Source organism: Oncorhynchus gorbuscha, linkage group LG16 (assembly GCF_021184085.1).
Source record: "Oncorhynchus gorbuscha isolate QuinsamMale2020 ecotype Even-year linkage group LG16, OgorEven_v1.0, whole genome shotgun sequence".
NCBI classification, from domain to species: Eukaryota; Metazoa; Chordata; class Actinopteri; order Salmoniformes; family Salmonidae; genus Oncorhynchus; species Oncorhynchus gorbuscha.
The window spans coordinates 40,943,409-40,963,826 of NC_060188.1; the positions used below are offsets into that span (position 1 = coordinate 40,943,409).

Consider the following 20,418-nt stretch of genomic DNA (forward strand, 5'->3'; position numbering starts at 1 on the left):
TCTTTTGCCCTGCTGAGATGATGAAAAACAAACTAGGCTAAACTGCATTACACTGACTACTCCAATCATGAGCCCTGTTCCTCCTGGCCTTTTTAGTGCTGCCTAAACCCAGCATTTATGTGCACAGTGGCACTTTAGGAGACGGAGTCAAAGTGGTTTTCCAAAGGCATTTTTGATTCGTCCAAAATAAATTATATTTCGGCGCACACTGGCGACTATTCAATCTCTGAGGGAGAGAGCGCTTTGCCGTTTGATGAGTTCATGTTGTTTCATGTTAATATTACCCAGAGAATATAAGAAGGTTTGCAAAGCAATTCCACTTCCTTTACTTGGACGTATTAAGAACACTGTTAAATTATGAGGTTATTCCCTCTTTTCCAAATTAATGACTTGAATCTTGAATAACAAATTCAACAATAAGTGGATACGATTGGTGATTATAATTCAATATATTGCTATGGAAGTGACCAACCCATGCTATGGTCAAACATGACTGACTACCATTTACCTTAATTGTCCAGTTATACCTAAAGTTAAAGAAACACATTTTAAAATATTTTCTTCCATCTACCCTGTTAATGATTTATTGCACAAAATATTCAATTTTGACAAAATACCTTGTGTTTTTTGTTCCTATGATTCAGAATCTATAGAGCATGTGTTTTTAATGCTGCCATTCTAGTAAACTATGGATTGAAATTCATGGATGGTTGTGTATAAATTCTCCAGAATTACCTATGTTTACCTCTGATGATATTAACTGGCATTATGCTTATCGTTGTAATTCCAATCCTAACTATTTTATTAACATTATTATTCTCTTGGACAGATATTATATTAACAATGTAAATGGGGTGGGATTTTTTTCTTCTTCGTTTAACTGTTACAATTTTATAAATCCCTCAAACGTGTGAAACTTAAATTGCCAGATTCGATTAACTTACATTTCAACATGTTGACTCAAGAACTGCACTGACAGAACGCTAAACTAACTAACGTTAGGGACTAACGTTACCCAGTTTAGCTAGGAGTGCTGTTAACATTAGCTACCTAGTACATATTATGAGCAGGGTTTTGACAATAATTGATAAGCTATCTAGAAACTGAACTATGTTCTCCACCCACAAGTATCACTACCTAACCAATTACCGTCTAATCAAGTAACGTCACCGTCCAAATATGTTAGAGTAAGTTAATCGATTTTTTTTTGTGTGTGTGTTTACAATACAATTATTTAGCATCTAGCTACATATATGGGTTGGCTGACAACATCACAGAAATTATGTGCTCGCTTCCATGGGGCGGAAGTCAGCCTGTTGTGATTCTGGATTGCCGGGTTGCTAGCAAGAATGATTAACTGCCATGTGAGGAATCTTAAATGGCTCATTTCAGCATGTGTCATCGTTGTTGAAACCATGTCTTGTTTTGACTGATTTCATATCAATGTAAATATGGCTCAAATGTGCTAGCTAACCAACAACTGTAATTATGTATTTGAGACAAGTGGTCATTGTGCAAATGTATTTGTTTGCAATAAATATAGGAGATGAAATGTAGTTACATGTTGTCAACTATCTAAACCAACCTCATTTGTTTTGCCCCATGGTTGAACGCATGTTGATTTAGTTGCTAAAGCAACAGAGAGAACATGGGTATTGTTGTTAGTGAAGGGTAAGACAGTTTAGTGTTAATCAGGCTTAATACTGAGTGAACTGCTAATATCCTTAAGGACAGAGCCTGTTTGGGGGTATCGTCGGATGGGGCCAGTGTCTCCCGACCCCTCCTGTCTCAGCCTCCAGTATTTATGCTGCAGTAGTTTATGTGTCAGGGGGGGCTAGGGTCAGTCTTATATCTGGAGTATTTATCCTGTCTTATCCGATCTGTGTGAATTTAAGTATACTCTCTCTAATTCTCTAATTCTCTCTCTCTTTTTCCCTCTTTTTCTTTTTCTTTCTTTCTTTCTTTCTTTCTTTCTTTCTTTCTTTCTTTCTTTCTTTCTTTCTCTCTCTTGGAGGACCTGATCATGCCTCAGGACTACCTGGCCTGATGACTCCTTGCTGTCCCCAGTTCACCTGGCTGTGCTGCTGCTCCAGTTTCAACTGTTCTGCCTGCAGCTATGGAACCCTGCCCTATTCACTGGAAGTGCTACCTGTCCCAGACCTGCTGTTTTCAACTCCCTAGAGACAGCAGGAGCGGGACAGATACTCTGAATGATCGGCTATGAAAAGCCAACTGACATTGACTCCTGTTGTGCTGACCTGTTGCACCCCCGACAACCACTGTGATTATTATTATTTGACCCTGCTATGAACATTTGAACATCTTGGCCATGTTCTGCTATAATCTCCACCCGGCACAGCAGGACTGGCCACCCCTCATAGCCTGGTTCCTGTCTAGGTTTCTTCCTAGGTTCTGGCCTTTCTAGGGAGTCTTTCCTAGCCATCATGCTTCTACACCTGCATTGCTTGCTGTTTGGGGTTTTAGGCTGGGATTCTGTACAGTACTTTGTGACATCAGCTGATGTAAGAAGGGCTTAATAAATACATTTGATTTGATTACATTTACATATAAGTCATTTAGCAGACGCTCTTATCCAGAGCGACTTACAAATTGGTGCGGTGCATTCACCTTATGACATCCAGTGGAACAGCCACTTTACAATAGTGCATCTAAATATTTTAAGGGGGGGGGGGGGTGAGAAGGATTACTTTATCCTATCCTAAGTATTCCTTAAAGAGGTGGGGTTTCAGGTATCTCCGGAAGGTGGTGATTGACTCCGCTGTCCTGGCGTCGTGAGGGAGTTTGTTCCACCATTGGGGAGCCACAGCAGCGAACAGTTTTGACTGGGCTGAGCGGGAACTGTACTTCCTCAGTGGTGGTAGGGAGACGAGCAGGCCAGAGGTGGATGAACGCAGTGCCCTTATTTGGGTGTAGGGCCTGATCAGAGCCTGGAGGTACTGAGGTGCCGTTCCCCTCACAGCTCCGTAGGCAAGCACCATGGTCTTGTAGCGGATGCGAGCTTCAACTGGAAGCCAGTGGAGAGAGCGGAGGAGCGGGGTGACGTGAGAGAACTTGGGAAGGTTGAACACTAGACGGGCTGCGGCGTTCTGGATGAGTTGTAGGGGTTTAATGGCACAGGCAGGGAGCCCAGCCAACAGCGAGTTGCAGTAATCCAGACGGGAGATGACAAGTGCCTGGATTAGGACCTGCGCCGCTTCCTGTGTGAGGCAGGGTCGTACTCTGCGGATGTTGTAGAGCATGAACCTACAGGAACGGGCCACCGCCTTGATGTTAGTTGAGAACGACAGGGTGTTGTCCAGGATCACGCCAAGGTTCTTAGCGCTCTGGGAGGAGGACACAATGGAGTTGTCAACCGTGATGGCGAGATCATGGAACGGGCAGTCCTTCCCCGGGAGGAAGAGCAGCTCCGTCTTGCCGAAGTTCAGCTTGAGATGGTGATCCGTCATCCACACTGATATGTCTGCCAGACATGCAGAGATGCGATTCGCCACCCGGTCATCAGAAGGGGGAAAGGAGAAGATTAATTGTGTGTCGCCTGCATAGCAATGATAGGAGAGACCATGTGAGGTTATGACAGAGCCAAGTGACTTGGTGTATAGCGAGAATAGGAGAGGGCCTAGAACAGAGCCCTGGGGGACACCAGTGGTGAGAGCGCGTGGTGAGGAGACAGATTCTCGCCACGCCACCTGGTAGGAGCGACCTGTCAGGTAGGACGCAATCCAAGCGTGGGCCGCGCCAGAGATGCCCAACTCGGAGAGGGTGGAGAGGAGGATCTGATGGTTCACAGTATTGAAGGCAGCCGATAGGTCTAGAAGGATGAGAGCAGAGGAGAGAGAGTTAGCTTTAGCGGTGCGGAGCGCCTCTGTGATACAGAGAAGAGCAGTCTCAGTTGAATGACTAGTCTTGAAACCTGACTGATTTGGATCAAGAAGGTCATTCTGAGAGAGATAGCGGGAGAGCTGACCAAGGACGGCACGTTCAAGAGTTTTGGAGAGAAAAGAAAGAAGGGATACTGGTCTGTAGTTGTTAACATCGGAGGGATCGAGTGTAGGTTTTTTCAGAAGGGGTGCAACTCTCGCTCTCTTGAAGACGGAAGGGACGTAGCCAGCGGTCAGGGATAAGTTGATGAGCGAGGTGAGGTAAGGGAGAAGGTCTCCGGAAATGGTCTGGAGAAGAGAGGAGGGGATAGGGTCAAGGATTAAGGAACAGAAATTTCCCAGATTTGACCTTTAGCTCAATTCAGGTAAATATTATTTGCCTGTTGCTCAAATCAAATGTTATTAGTCACATGTGCCGAATACAGTGAATGCAGTTTAAAAATAAATACAGATAAGAATAAGAAATAAAAGTAACAAGTAATTAAAGAGCAGCAGTAAAATAACAATAGCGAGACTATATACAGGGGGGTACCGGTACAGAGTTAATGTGCGGGGGCACTGGTTAGTTGAGGTAATATGGACATGTTGCGTGTGTGTGTACGCGCATATTGCTTCTGTGTGTTTTTGTCTGTTCAGAATACTCCGTATTGCTACGGCACTGATACTATGCCATCTCTGTAATGATATAGGAGATTCAGGAAAGCAGAACTTCAGACAGCAAGGAAGAGAGAGAAGCATACAGGACAGAAAGAACACAGGCGAGGGGAGGCCCACACAAGACAAACATGTCATATTCCTCTCCAGCCAGAAGAAGTAGTTCTTGCTAAACATTACCTCTCAAAAAAAGAAAGATGCCACTTCTGACATGTCCTGTTTATATAAACTGTTAGACCCTGATATGTTTTTGTCACTGTCCCTCCCCTAACCCGAACAACGCTGGCCCAATTGTGCGCCACCTAATGGGACCCAATCGCAGCCGGTTGTGATACAGCCCGTGATTGAACCAGGGTCAGTAGTGACGCCTCTAGCACTGCAACGCAGTGCCCTAGACTGCTGCACCACTCAGTAACCTAAAATCCTAGTACTGTGTAATATAACTCGTAAACATTGTTACTATTTAGTTGGAAGTGTTGTTACTACAGGGGGGTTGGAGGTGTTTTTGTGTAATTAAATAGGTAGAATTATTGTCCTGTAGCGAATTGACCTTGGAATCTGTGATTTATTACCACAGATATAATAAAATAATTATGTCCAAGTGCGTTTGGTGCCTGAGTTTGTACATATCTGCAAAAATGATCTGCCCCCTCCACCTACAGTAAAAATACAAGCCTACTGCTAAAGTGAGATCACGCAGTTCCAACATAATCCAAAAAATGGCAAACTAAAATCCCAATCCTGCGCTATTGCAGGTAACTAGAACATTATTTCAGGCGAAACATTAATTTGTGGTCTAAACTGCCACCCTTTGGATTGTTTTGGAACTGCACAGGGCTCGCAGCATGACCAGCTCACATTAATTAGCAGTAATGTGACCAACATCAACATGAGGCTTTTCTTTATTGTCAATCAAATATTGAACATGGTTTATGATCACATTGCAATAAAATAATGATGCAAATTGTTTTTCCAACAAGGTTTCTTAATGATAGAGTTATGCACTTGTAATTTGTACTTCATAATATATTTTTTTATTAATATGTGCTTTGCTATTCAACTAGCTAAAATATTTTTAAAATTCATATTTATTTATTCATCTTAGTTTTTATTATTTTTATTATTATTTTTAGCCCTTTTTCTCCCCAATTTCGTAGTATCCAATTGGTAGTTACAGTCTTCCGTTTGTACCACCACACTATACAGCAACGCATACATTGAAAATATTGAGCGCATGCGGTAGGTACACAGAACGCACCGCAGCCTTTCAAAAAACAAAATGTTAAATTGATAGACACGTTCATAGGGTTAGGATCCCCACAGGGCATATTTCCTGTAAAGGTCTTGTTTTCCTTTGGACTCCCTGTGCTAATTAGCTATCTATGTCTCCAAACACATGTGTGTCAATGGAAGATAGACGTCACAAACGTGTTGTCACTGAAAAATACTGTGGCTGCAACTGTTAAAACACCGTACAGTAAGTGTGAATTTAGCATTTGTGAAGTTATTTTGGTGTTTCAAAAAAAAATAATATTTGATATTTATTTAACTAGGCAAGTGCGTTAAGAACACATTCTTATTTTCAATGACGACCTAGGAACAGTGGGTTAACTGCCTTGTGATATGAAAGTAGAGGAATATGATACTTTTTTATGTGATATGAAAGTTGAGGGATTTTAGAACCGTACCGCAATTGAGAATAAATTCACGTTTAGATGTATTATTTGGCTGTTTTTGCTTCCTGAGCAAATTCACCCTTTGAACAGAACATTTAAGGTCCTTGTACTAATGAGTAAGGTTAGGCTTCTTTAATCCAATATTGGGCTACATCCTCCCAGGCCAATGGCCTGGTGTAAGATTAGATGGGGTCAAATAGTATAATGGGGTGGTGGGTTTGTGATGGCAGTAGTAGGATTAGATGAAAAGGTATATTTTTGTTTTGCTTTTCCTCTTTTTGCATCAAAAAGTATAATGATTTATACTCCAGTCCTGTTGGTGGCGGTAATGCAACGTTAATATTGGATGCCAACCACTGTTAAACCCCACTGAAGAAAATGAAGTAGCTCAACCGCTGATATAACAATGAGGCAGATTTTTGCCGGATGTATAAATCTGAAGCATCCGGTTGGCATTTCCACTCACCGACAAATATGGTGATAAAAGGAAGCCCAATGGGAGAAGAAAGAGCGAGATGGATTTTGGTCGACATTCTTCTCATTTTCTCATTGATGAAACAATTATCTCAATACAGTGTTCTTTTCCCAAAACTATAATCGTGTTACGACCAGGGTGGACTAAGTTTTGTAGACATTACCCTTTACCAAAGTTGCGTTGTTTTGGAGCGCAAGGTCGAATTGAGTTATTGCACACGCGTACTTCACAGAATAGGCGTTCGCTACTGGAAATATGCAAATACATGCTAGAGCGCGCCAATAGGATCTCACTAGCTCGTGCTTGCCTCTGCCCTTCAAACTTGCCTGTTCTGCCCACTATGATTCATTTGTTCCCATTGGAAACGACAGGCTGTGGTTTGTCTTGGGTTAGTTATCTTTGGATAAATTGCAATATGGCGACGCCCATGCACAGAGTTATTGCTCGTCGACAAGCGTAAGTTTGGTTATTGCTAACATGCTAAGGTGTTTTGGTATACTTACTCGATTCAGAGTATTTAGAGATCGCCATGTTAAGACTGAGTTTCGAATAGCGAGCTAATAATACTTGCCTGACTTAACGCTATCTAGCTAACTTGGCTACAACATTTTTTTTCATTTGTTTGAGATTATATAGGCAATAATGATGTACCATGTTAACAAAATAGTTACACTTCATATAGTATACATTGGTCTAACAAGCATGCATTCCCTCCTGTCTGCATGTTTCATAGCCCCCACATAAGTTAGCTAGCGCTAGCTAACTTTACGTTACTACTGAAGTGCAACACGGTGTCTGGGGAACAGGCACAGTTCTTTAGCCAGCAACTACTAGTGCTACATTGGTCTCAATATTTCTTAACAGGCCGTAGACACTCAGATCCAGTCAGGGAGGTTACTCTATTCCGAAAAAGTATCATGTGCACTTAATAGACCACGGTAACCATTTGCCCAAGAAACAGCTGGCATTATCCAGCTATTCCAGTATTGATAATTATATACTCATGTCAATGCCCCCCCCCCACACACACATACACACACACGATGTATTTAACCAGGAAAAGCCCATTGAGACACAATCTTTTTCAAGGGAGACCTGGCCAAGAAAGTGGCAACAATCAATACATTTACAGATTTAAAACGTACAACAAAATGATCCAGCCTAAAAAACATTTACACTCCGTAAGAGTCTCCCATCAATATTTTAAATTAATTCAGTGGCACTAACATTTCCTGCAATTCTATCCATTTTGCCATGGGGTTCTGTACTGTGTATTTAAATAATGTATACTCAACATGGCTCTTTCTAACATTTCTACTACTTTACATTGCATTTTAGTTACACCGTTTGTGCGCACATATTTATACACTGGATTCTTGACATAGCTCACTAATAAATCTACTGTTGGTACAGACCATTCTTAGTATATCTTGTGTAAATTCATCCGGTGTAAAACATATAGATTGAATTTAGATTACTGTTACAGTGCTATTTGGTTTTGGTTTTTAAATTGGATTCTTTCGGACATTTCTTGAGTTCATATTTAAATTGTTTGATTCGTGTGTACTGTTTGACATTTTACTGCATTGTTAGGAGTGAGTAAAAAAGCAATTCGCCGCACCTGGTACAACATCTGCTAAACTGTACGAAATTTGATTTTCATACAGGGAGGCAAATAAACAACATGTTCGGTGTCAGAAATGTTTGGAGTTTGGACACTGGACATATGAGTGCATTGGTAAACGAAAATACCTTCACAGGCCATCAAGAACAACAGAAATGAAAAAGAAACTGAAAGAAAATGAAAATAAACAGGTCAATACCACAGGGTAGGTCAACCATGATGTATTTAATTTGTTTTGGATGAGAGCTGTACAGCAAAGTCAGCTTGACAGTGGGTAACTTTTTGTTGTTGTTCTGAAGATGTTTTAAACACTGGAGAGTCACCTGGGACTCGTGACCAATAGAGGGAGGTGCGGAGGAGGAGGAGGAGGAGGAGGATGATGATGTTGCTGGGGGGGGGGGGGTACCATGTACTGCAATAGCCTCGTGAGCCACCCTGTTCTCAGAAGCATACAGGAATGGTTCGCTGCATGGATACAGTGGTAATCGGTTTGGAATTTGAGGCTAGCACTGTAATCCAACCTCATAATTGTCTAGCACTGCCATCAAGAGGTGTTACAGTAGAACTTGTCAATGGGAGGCCATATCCACTGTAAAGTTCCTTTTCACTTTTAATTTCCCCTGGTTGGTTTTGAATAATCTTTGGAATTTTCTCAGCCATGACATGTTACTATTTTCATCTGTATTCAGACCAGGAAAGGAGGACTCCAGTGAGAAAAAAATTAAGAAGAAAAGGTAACTGTCACAGGTTACTTTTCAGCTCTAACCACATAAAATGGTTCTAACATTGATGGTTGCAGATATAACTTAAATGGGTAGAGCGAAGTAATTTTTATTATTATATGCAATAGAGATCTAGGCTGTGCCTGACATTGCCTGCACTATGCCTTCTGCAATGTACTCACTATTCTGCTTATGCAATGGTTTTGTATGTTGTGTTATTTGCTTTCAGGTCAAAGGATTCAAGTGGTAGTAGCAGCAGTGATTCTGACAGCTCTTCCAGTGACTCATCGTCTGACAGTAGTGATTCCTCAAGCTCTTCGTCGGATGACAGTGATGACAGTTCTAGCTCCTCTTCCTCTAGCAGCTCAAGCAGCTCGGGTTCCGATTCATCTGAAGGTAGCGACTCGGATCAAGGTCCTCCCAAGAAGAAAAAGAAGAAGAAATGAAGGCTGAGCTGTATTGTGTTCCACCATGGCATTAACCTGAGCTAAACTCGGACCCTTTAGCTGTTAAGGAGCTGTCTTAAAAATGATATGGTGTAAATTGTAATCAACAAGCAGTGAGGTATTCAGCATTTGTCAGAATGTGTTCTCTCCCCTGCATTAACCCCCCTGTAAAGTCAGTGGAAAGGTGTGGTCATATCTCAACTTGGTCTCAAAACAAGTTAGGAAATTTATCTAGATTAAAATTGAGAAATGTATGTGCTTCTTACATGTTGTAGTTCCTTACTTTCTAATGTTTTTGAGTGACTCCATACATGTACAGCTATGTATCTACTGTTATGACTTTTGCTACTGAAAGATATGTAACAAATACTTTTTTGGGGGGGGGTGGGGGCTGCTGCAGCAGCTGTAGACACATTTACTCATTCATTTTCCTTTTCATATTCTTTCTAGTACGATTCCAGAAACATTACCAGCCCAGTAAAGCTTGGCTTTGGTTGTTTTGTGAAGTGTGTTATTGATTTTGGCATCCTTTTGATATGTTGTTGACATTTACATTTACATTTAAGTCATTTCAACTTCCCATTTTAAGGACATTTGTATGGTCTCTTTTGTTAGGCACAGCCTAATTGTGATCATGCCAATGTATGCCTGCCACCCGTAAGTTGGTCATGCTTTAAACTTTTTTTTTTTACCTAGTGTCACAGCATTGAATAATTTAAATAAAAAGTCAGTTGCAAGTGTATTTACCTGTTGGTGTTTTTTTGTATTTTCTTTCTGTCCAGATGGAACAAAGTCAACCATTATAGCAAAGTGTAGCAAATTGTATGCGTTGGTGTCAAGTGGGGTGGAACTACTGTGAGGCCATCAAAGGTGTGCCTGGGCGTTGTACTTAAGAGAGAAGTGTTTTAGGGGTGTGATTCCCAACGGGAGGGTAGAGAATGGATCTCTTGGCGTAACTACTAAGGTGTTGGGTTGATAGTCGATGGGCCTGAGTTCAAGTCCCAGTTGAAGCCATATTCGCTACAATACAGCGCATTCAGAAAGTATTTGAACCCTTTTACTTTCTCCACATTTTGTTACGTTACTGCCTTATTCTAAAATTAATGTAATCATTGTTTTTCCTCATCAATCTACACACAATAATCCATAATTACAAAATTGAGCTCAGGTGCATCCTGTTTCCATTGATCATCCTTGAGCTGTTTCACAACTTAATTGGACTCCACCTGTGGTAAACTCAATTGATTGGACATGATTTGGAAAGGCACACACCTGTCTATATAAGTTCCCACAGTTGACAGTGCATGTCAGAGCAAAAACCAAGTCATGAGGTCAAAGCAAGTAAAATCAAACTTTATTTGGCACATGCGCCGAATACAACAAGTGTAGACATTACCGTGAAATGCTTACTTACAAGCCCTTAACCAACAGTGCAGTTCAAGAATAGTTAAGGAAATATTTACCAAATAAACTAAAAGCTGTTATGGAGCTTTTTGGTCCTAGACTTGTCTGTAGAGCTCAGAGACAGGATTGCATCGAGGCACAGATCTGGGGAAGTGTGCCAAAGCAATTCTGCAGAATGATGGTCCCAAAGAAAACATTACCTCCCTTATTCTTAAATGGAAGAATTTTGGAACCACCAAGACTTCCTAGAGCTGGCCGCCTGGCCAAACTGAGCAATTGGGGGAGAAAGGCCTTGGTCAGGGAGGTGACTAAGAACCCGACGGTCTCTGACAGAGATCCGGTGTGGCGATGGGAGAAACTTCCAGAAGGACAACCATCTCTGCAACACTCCACCAATCAGGCCCTTTTGGTAGAATGGCCAGATGGAAGGCACTCAACAGTAAAAAGCACATGACTGCCCGCTTGGAGTTTTCCAAAGCACCTAAAGGAAACAAGATTGAACTCTTTGGCCTGAATGCCAAGCATCACCTCTGGAGGAAACCTGGCACATTCCTTACGGTGAAGCATGGTGGTGGCAGCATGCTGTGGGGAAATTTTTCAGCAGCAGGGACTGAGAGACTAGTCCGGCTCGAGGGAAAGATGAACAGAGCAAAGTACAGAGAGATCCTTGATGAAAACCTGCTCAGGACCTCAGACTGGGGTGACGGTTCACCTTCCAACAGGACAACGACCATAAGCACACAGCCAAGACAATTTAGGAGTGGCTTTGGGGAAAATCTCAATGTCTTTGAGTGGCCCAGCCAGAGCCTGGACTTGAACCAGATAGAACATCTCTGGAGAGATGGAGAGGATCTGTAGAGAACAGGGAGAAACTCCTCAAATACAGGTGTGCCAAGCTTGTAGCATCATACCCAAGAAGACTCGAGGCTGTAATTGCTGTCAAAGGGAATTCAACAAAGTACTGAGTAAAGGGTCTGAATACTTAGGTAAATGTTTTGTTCTTTAAAAAGTATTATTCTAAAAACCTGTTTTATTTATTTTATAAATGTATTTGTGATTATGGGGTATTGTGTATAGATTGATGAGGGGGGGAACTAATATAACAATGTGGAAAAAGTCATTGGGTCTGAATACTTTCGGACCTCAATAAAATGGCTACAGTGCTATAAGGTGTCGGTGGCAGGGACCTGGGCAAAGCTACTTAATCCATGTCCTGTGTTTGAGTCCTGATCATGCCATCCCGGGCCCAGTTTTCCAAAGGTTTTCTATCTGGATTCTGCCTATTGGAGAGGATTAAATTAATAGGAATAGAACCCGAGTCCCCATTCAAGTCAATTTATCAGCAGTGGGGGGGCCAAAAGGTCAGGAAAAACAGGCTTCAACATAATGAAGTTTGACCTGGGTCAAATTATGAAATTCCTTGAATGCATTCAGAATAAGTTCACTTTAACAACTATTGCAAAATGTCTAATTTCTGTATTTAAATACACAACAAAATATTACTTTCCAAGATACTGTAGGATTCATGATCGGAACCTTACGAATACGCCGTGATCACGTGATCAAGTTTAGGGAACCGAAGTCATCACAGCTGCTTTCTTGCATGCATCCACTCATCTCTGCCTAGCTAGCCTTGTTGTAAAAATGGATAGAGAAAATAATGACGAATAGTTTTCTGCTGTTACAGCTATACTTGATAGAGAGGATGTAGTCTTTTCATGTTTGAAGTATTTTAACTATTATTGTAACATTTTTGTCGGGTCCATTTTTTTTAAAACTGGAAAGTGGAAAAGACAAAGAGAAAGGGCTTTCCAATAGCTAGAATGGTTTGGGCCTAAAAAGAAGAGAAGAGGTAAGTGTCTTAAACAAAATGTTAACTAAAATCTTTATTGTTATGTAGCTACCAGTTAGCGGTTATGGTAACAATTCCTGTGCATTGTAATTTAGCTATTTATTGCGTGTTTAATAAAGATAGATGGCCAGTAATATCGAGCAAGTGGTAGACGAGTTGGCAACGGAATAACTAGTTAACATTGTACGTTAGCTAGCATTGCCTAACTAGCTAGCTATCCATGGTGACACCCCATTGAAAGTTTCCGTACCGTCGACAATTTGCTATTAAATTAACGTTAGTTGACAGAATTAAGTCGTTTGCCGACCTTGGCTTAGTGGAAAAGTTAGCTGATAGGTCAGTTAGCATGGACGCTTGGGTGGCTAAATAGCTGGCTACCTGGATCATGAGTAGTCTCAGACATCTGCCAAAATCTCTAGTCATACTGAACACAATCACAGGTGCTTATTTGGAAGTCTTAGAACATGTAAAAAAAAAAAAAAAAAAACAAGATTGACAGTAATGTATCCGAAATGGATGGGTCCTGTAGCAAGCTAGCTAGCGTCTTAAAAATAATTGGAGGACTGTTTACTACAGGGGTTTTCAAACTGGGGTCCGCGGAGGTACTACAGTGGGTCCCTGAATATTTCTTTTTTTTGGGGGGGTGAAACGTATTTTAATACTTATTCTATACCTTCGTGGATATCATTTTTGTGTTGCTGTGCCCAGTATGAAGAAAGTTGTTGGTAGTTTCACGAGCGAATGCTAACTAGCGTTAGCGCAATGACTGGAAGTCTTCGGGAACAGTGTGCATACTTTCTGTTCCTGTTCATTCGACTGGGGAATTAGATAAAGGGGTTCATTGTCACTCTAACTATCCCTTTTAATATGGAGGAAATTAGCCATTGGACATTTAAAAAAAATAATCTGTGTTCTTAGGCGGGTCATCTGTCTTGTTTTATTTTAATGAACACTTATTTGACTAGGCAAGTCAGTTAAGAACAAATTCTTATTTACAATGACGGCCTACCAAAAGGCCTTCTGCGGGGCTGGGATTAAAAATATAGGACAAAACACGCATCACAACGAGAGACCTAAAACAACATGGCATGGCAGCAACACATGATAACAGCATGGAAGAACAATTTGTCAACTTAAACGACCAAAACCAGATGAAAAGCAAACAGAAAGATATTGATATATATATTTTTTTTAATAATCCCATTTTTGAGAACTAACAATCAAATAAAAGCTAGACAGTCCGGGAAAATAGAAAATTCCGAAAACCGGGCGTTCAGAACACATGCCATTTTTATGTTTGAGCAGAGAAATACAGTACTAGCCATGGAAAGGTACATAGAATTGCAGGATATTTTGAAACCCTCAAATCTCTCAGCTCCATGCTAAACTGTGAAATTTCTGGAAATTATCTTAAATTATACCACCAAGATGCCTTTCTAGCTACTAGACTTAGAATTTACACTTCCTCTTCATTGAACTGTGGGGTGGTCAAACTAATGAAACTGTCTACCAAATCTATTTATTTTAAAATGTTGATTACTTATTTGCCTTTACCATTCACCTTTGAACAAAAATATTACCTTCACAATTTCAGATTTGACTGAGTTACATTTCATAGAAGGAAATCAGTTAATTTGAAATAAATGAGGCCCTAATCTATGGATTTCACATCACCGGGCAGGGGCCCACCCACTCAGAATGAGGTTTTTACCCACAAAAGGGCTTTATTACAGAATAATTTTTAAAAAACTCATCAGAACATTAAATTCTCTGGCATCAGCTCTGTTGGACAGTCCTGCAGTCAGCATGCCAATTGCATGCTGTCAACTTGAGACATCTATGGCATAGTGTTGAGTGACACAACTGCACATTTTAGAGTGATATTTTATTGTCCCCAGCACAAGGTGCACCTGTGTTATGACCATTCTGTTTATTCAGCTTCTTGATATACCACACCGGTCAATTGAGTAGATTATCTTGTCAAAGAAGAAATGCTCTCTAACATCTAATATTTTTGTGCATATGGAAAAATTCTGGCTTTTATTTCAGTTCATGAAACATGGGAACAACACTTTACATGTTGTTTTTCTTTTTGTTCAGTGTAGGTAGCCCTCGTAATATTTTTTTTGATAGTGTTAAGTTGGTGCCCTTTACATGAGCACTACTGTAACAATAAGCATGTTATACATTCCCGTAAATTCCCTTATGTCCCTTTTTTTTTAAATAAATAAATAAATAAATACTAAACAGAGCTAAATAGTTGTATTTTTCTCCATCCACAGTTGACTTGCTGGGTCTAGGACTCCATTTTAGGTGCTACAGTGAGGAAAGGGCAGCTCAAGTCTACATAGTTGCTACATAATTACCAATTTCTCTGAGGCATGGCCTCTGTTGGCAAGCATAATAAGTGCTACAGTATAGACATATGCTTCTGTGTGAAGTCTTCCCAACTTCCTGTTTAGGTTGCTCTATGGCTTCAGCTAGCCGAACTGTTTCCTCCAAGGCCAACTGCTCAAGGTTCAACTGCTCAAAAATGTGGTTTTACAGCCGAGTTATGACAGAAATATTTAGGCTATTGTTTCAGCTGGTGGTGATGCAAGGATTATGCAATCTTGGTACAGTTTTTGTTTTTACAAATGTACAAGCAATGAATGTAGCCTAAATGTGTTTATTTGCATCTTGCAAGACAATGCGGTGGACAATTTTATTCATCCAAGATGGCAAAAACTAGTCTACCATAAATGTAGCCTTTTTTAAATGTATTTTTAACAATGCTGTAAATGGTGGGTTTCAGGTGGGAAATAAGCTATTGCAAACAAGGATTGATGAAACCCCCGTCTCTAAAGCAGTCCAACTAGACTAGTAGTTAAACACTTGTTTTTGAATACTAGTTGTTCCTGCCAAAACCAGCACCTGGATGCACTGCTGTGTACACGGTTTATTTTTAGTCAGACTAGATCTCTGTAAGTGTTCGTATTTATTTCGCTAACACAATCAAGCCTGGTCAATTGGTTTTATACCGCATACTGTAGTCATAGGAGGGTAGTTTAAGGCCCTTACATCGCCTATGGAAAGCTCTTGTTGAAACTAATAAGCCATCAGTTGCTTCCTCAGGGCTCTTGGGTCAAAGCAAAAAAATATGCTGCGCACCAGCCCCTGTTGCAACCTTTGTTCCTTTTTTGACTCTGGATACAATTATCTTGTATGGCAGCATATCATGCAGGCTATTTTATTGAACGCATAGCCTTCAACAACACGTGTCTCTAACCCTCTTCCCGGAGAGCTGTCCTCTAGATTTTCGCTTCAAACCCAGTTGAAACTAACCTGGTTCTGTTTTTATCAACCAGCTAGTTATTAGAATCAGGTGTGCCAGATTGGGGTTGGAGTGAACCTACATGACGGTAGCTCGCCAGGAACAAGGTTGGAGAGCCCTGGCTTACATCATATAGCCTAGGTGGCCTACAACCTTGTTCTAATGTCACACTGTCCTGTTGTTTTTATTTGGCAAAACAATAAATTAGATGTTCATAGGCTGGCAGAGGAGTGAAAATGTCTGTTTTAATGTTGTCTAAATACCATAGAGGTACAGTACTAGGCTTGGTGAGCCTTATTTAGGTTTCTATTTGTAGTTCAAGTCCAACAGATATGCAAGTGTTCCAAATATAGCCTCTTCAACTGGTTGGTCAGTATGGAGTCTATGTCTGATGGAACAGGGAAACCGCCTTCTGAATAATACAGGAATTTCCATGTTGTCTCTGGCTAGATAAGGCTTGTTTGAGCTGTTGGTTCTTGTCATTTCCCTAAACAATAAAACACAGGTTTTGTAAAGACTCCTGCTTAGTTTGTTCATCCAATTAACATGTTTGGTGTTAAGCCTGTCGTTTCTTCAAAACATATTTTAAAGAGAAAATGGGTACATTATCCTAACTTATCCTTGCCTTAGGTCTAATACTAAAACAAATTACTATTATGATTTAATGCTAGGAAGTTACAGCTAAATTGAGACTGCATTATGCATATTTGACTGAACTAGGCTAGCCTTTATCATTATGTTAGTGAGAAGGAGCTTGACCATGTGACACATAGGCAAGGGGTTATTTGAAGGGTTAAAAAGTTACCTTACTTTTGTTTCCCTAACTGTTATTTGATATAGACTAGGCCTAATTTTATTCCCTGAATGTAAAGGCCAACTGACTCCCCAAACTCCTGACGGTCCACCTTTAATTTTCATATATTTAAAGCATCTGAAATAATATTTCCCAAGCTGTCTTAATGGATTTGCTCATGTCATAAAAGTCCATTTAGGGCTAGTGTTTCCATATGGAGATTGGCACACATCCTGCTGCTCACAGCTGTTGTCATCACTAACGTCACTAACAAAATGCTGTTCCAGGAATTTTATTTTTATTGGGCCTTGACTTGACGATGAGCAATAGAGTTGGCAAGAGCACAAACAGATCTGGGATCAGGCTAAAGTGGACTATGTGTAGGCCTAAACTCTCATTGCATTCAATTAGCTTACTGCTCTATTGACAATTCTTTGAATCTTGTATGGTAGACTACTCATCCAATGGTGTTCAATTCAGCTATTTAGTTAGGTTTTGGTTTCTGCCACAGCCATTCAAATAGTTGGGCTATACCACTTCTGGGCAATAGGCTGTCATCATATTGCCGATGAAAAATATCTGTCTGGGAAATGCCTTTAGTGACTTGAGTAGGGCTTCCCCTGTTTCCATCTCAAGTAGAAAACAGGAGCTGTCCCTTTAAAGAAATTGCTGCTAGTTTACCCAGTGCTCCAGGGCATAGTGGGGGAGGGAGGTTGTTGACGGGGAGACAGGCTCTGGTTGGCTCTGGCATCCTCAGAGTGGCTCATGACATCACAAGGAGGAGAGGCTCAGTGGCATAAAATAACATCTCCTTTTATGGAACTAGGTGGACTATTCCATTTTCCGGAAGAGGTTGCTGTTCTTTTTATTGTAGACACCTTTTCCTTATTTTTCTTCTCTAAAGTGTGAGACATCAAGTTTATTGTTCCATTATTTTAGGCCCAGGCCTGTTTTTCTCCTGCCTACTCATATTCCTTCTATTCATATTCCTTTTATTGTCTTTTTACTGTACTGATCTTGTTTAGATTAATTTGTTTAGAGAAGGCTTTGTGATGTAAAGGGAACTTGACCTAGCACAGTGATAGAATGTCTCTTGTTCACTTTGAAAATTATGTCCTAATTACCACTGTTCCAAAGATTCTTAAGCTCCTGTCAGTACTATTTTGCCTTGCGGCAGTACAACGGTTTGTTCCAATTATAATATCTCAAACACCTCTGAGAGTGTACGGCACATTGTGCACTCATGCGTGCAACCCCCCATCACACACACAGAGCCTCCTCTCAACTTCACCTATTGTCCCCTGCCTTTAGCACACCCGCTGTTCAGCAGGGTGGTATCTTCCGTGAGGGAACAGTAACCTCCCCTCCCTGAGTCAAATGTATCTCTACTCCAAGGAAATACTATAATGTCGATGCTGTAGATCAAGAAACCCAGTTTTGACAACGCCTGTCATCATTAAAGGAGTACTACCAGAGAGCAGGCCGGCAGAGTATGACAACACTTCTGAACCCCATGGAGTTTCACTGAATCTCATTTCCAATGTTTAAGTGCTTTGGGCCATGGCCTCTCTGTCAGGGTAAGCAACACAACTACTTGGTTTCTCTTGTTGGTGTTCTGGCTACATTTCCTGTGAATAGCGTTAGCCTAACTGTTGTACTAGTCAGACTGTCACAACTTCATTAACAAATTGTGATAGTTAGGGTTATGATGGAGGTGTGGAAATGTATTTTTCTCAAAGAAGCAAGGTCCTACTTTCATGGTGTTCAGACACTTATCTACCTCTTCATTCTTTTCTTAGTCTATCTGAAGTGAGGTCATGAAGCCTTAATTACCAGTTCAGTATGCCCCCCCCCCTTCCCCCCAGTTAACATTTCAACTCCCTAGACTCAGACTTTGCACTCTTTAGTAATAGAGAGCAATAGTAATGGCGGATTTTTGTAAGCACTAACTCCCCCATGGCTCGTCGGCCAGAGCCTTTGGGGAAATTCATGTTTTTTGGGATAAACACAGAAAAAAATCTCTGTGGTAATGACAGGCTTAGGAGATGTTATATGTTTTGTTCTGAGATGATCTTCATCAGCTCAAGTCATTTTTTAAAAATAACTTTGAAGCATTTATGTAATCAAAACAAGCACAGAAAGGCTTCATAGTTCATAGAGGTTATGTTAACTGACTGTTATCTTATAGCAGAAAACGTATAAGATCTCCTAAACCTGTGTTAACCTCAGACCTTATTTTTGGTGCTTATACCAAAACCCAATTTCCTCCATAGGAATGGCTGAATGAACTTGAGGTAATTAATCTAAAAAAAAATTAGGACTACAAGCTGGCGATCTCTATTTGCACAGTTAGGTACTAAGGTTGGTATGAAAACACATTGCTTGACTGGTAGCCTTGCCCACGACCATTATTTTCTCCAAATTTGTTTGGTAGTACAGTTTATCATTGTACCAGTGCTAAAATGTGAGTAAAAGTGACCATTTCAAGATAAAACACAATTGGGCAGGTATGGTGTTTTATATTTCATAGTTGGGTGATTCTCACAACTGGAGCTAGACCAAAAAATGTATCTTGGATCACTTGCCATAATTCCTCTTGGATCACTAAGATTAGGACCTGTTAAAAAACTGTACTAAGCTCTATTAGAGATTCAGTAACCAAATGCATCAAACTGTCGTTAGTTAATCCCAAAATACCCCTTATTTTAGTATAAGTACTGTAATTATGTGAATGCATTTAAGTCAAAAGTGTACTTATTGGAAAATTCCTCCCAAAAACTATCTTTTGGTATTTGTTGAAACAAACACCAAAATAGTTTTTAGGTGCAATCTTCCATCCGATTTGGACCAAACTTTTTTTCTTAAAATGAGTAAGGCATGAGGAATCCAAAGAAGTGGTCAAAAGCCACCCTAACCCCACGCCAATCCCACGCCAATCCCACACCAATATTGAGTATATAGTATCAGTTCTGTACGTTTGTCAAGTAGTATGGAGCTGCGGCTCTGAGTATTGTTTCTTTATCTTGTGTAAGGTATTCTCTGTGAATTTGATGACGTTTTTCTTTTCCAGTTCAGAGAAACTAGTAATTGTAGTTCTTGGGATTATGTCCCATCCTACATCCTGATATTTACAGGTTCTGACAACTCGATGGCGTTATTCCTGCTATTATGATACCTAAAAAAAACTATTGTTAACCAATATTTAATTTGGGGGAACTGCCCCTTCAGCAATGTGGGGAGGATTCTTCATAAAATAATTCCCTAATAGCAGGAACAGTGCCATCTAGTGGTCAGAACATGGTAATATCAGAATGTAGAATGTGACATTAATCCAATAACTTCAATGACTAATTTATCTGAAACGGTGGGAAAAAAATTAATGAGAATACATTACATAGGATGAAGAAATACTCTGAGTTGCAGCTCCATGCTAATTTTCAAACAGAAAACTAATACTATATAGGGTAAGCAAACCCTTTAAGCCCACTTCCATCTTTGGATTCAAATGAAAAACTACACTGAACAAAAATATAAATGAAACATGCAACAATTTCAAAGAT

The 20,418-nt window shown here is 40.4% G+C and overlaps 2 protein-coding genes across 4 annotated transcripts in view; both read left to right on the forward strand.

Annotated features, from left to right (window-relative positions):
* Positions 1–6,766: 6,766 nt before the first annotated feature.
* On the forward strand, positions 6,767–10,238 carry LOC124000009 (zinc finger CCHC domain-containing protein 10-like). 2 transcript variants are annotated; one of them, XM_046306082.1, is made up of 4 exons: positions 6,792–7,160; positions 8,372–8,533; positions 9,018–9,062; positions 9,280–10,238. In XM_046306082.1, exons 1-4 carry the CDS (start codon positions 6,970–6,972, stop codon positions 9,494–9,496), a joined length of 615 nt encoding a protein of 204 aa, XP_046162038.1. In that variant the 5' UTR covers positions 6,792–6,969; the 3' UTR covers positions 9,497–10,238. The 2 variants fall into 2 exon arrangements, with proteins under 2 accessions (XP_046162039.1, XP_046162038.1); XM_046306083.1 differs by lacking the exon at positions 9,018–9,062 and having other exon boundaries at positions 6,767–7,160.
* Positions 10,239–12,490: 2,252 nt separating this feature from the next.
* LOC123999991 (AF4/FMR2 family member 4-like) overlaps positions 12,491–20,418 on the forward strand; it is a 36,658-nt gene continuing 28,730 nt past the window's right edge. Inside the window, exon 1 of one of the 2 annotated variants that reach the window (XM_046306058.1) lies at positions 12,491–12,752. Coding sequence is in view for 1 of the 2 variants with exons in the window: in XM_046306057.1 (XP_046162013.1) it covers positions 18,419–18,435 (17 nt within the window). In the remaining variant the exon portion in view is untranslated. Of the gene's footprint in view, positions 12,753–18,257; positions 18,436–20,418 lie in introns of those variants that run through there. The other variant, XM_046306057.1, reaches the window with a different exon arrangement.

Coding starts and splice junctions, on each gene's coding strand:
- LOC124000009 (XM_046306082.1), top strand. CDS start 6,970: ATGCTAGAGCGCGCCAATAGGATCTCACTAGCTCGTGCTTGCCTCTGC. Junction 7,161..8,371: donor GTTATTGCTCGTCGACAAGC/GTAAGTTTGGTT, acceptor ATTTTCATACAG/GGAGGCAAATAAACAACATG. Junction 9,063..9,279: donor AAAAAAATTAAGAAGAAAAG/GTAACTGTCACA, acceptor ATTTGCTTTCAG/GTCAAAGGATTCAAGTGGTA.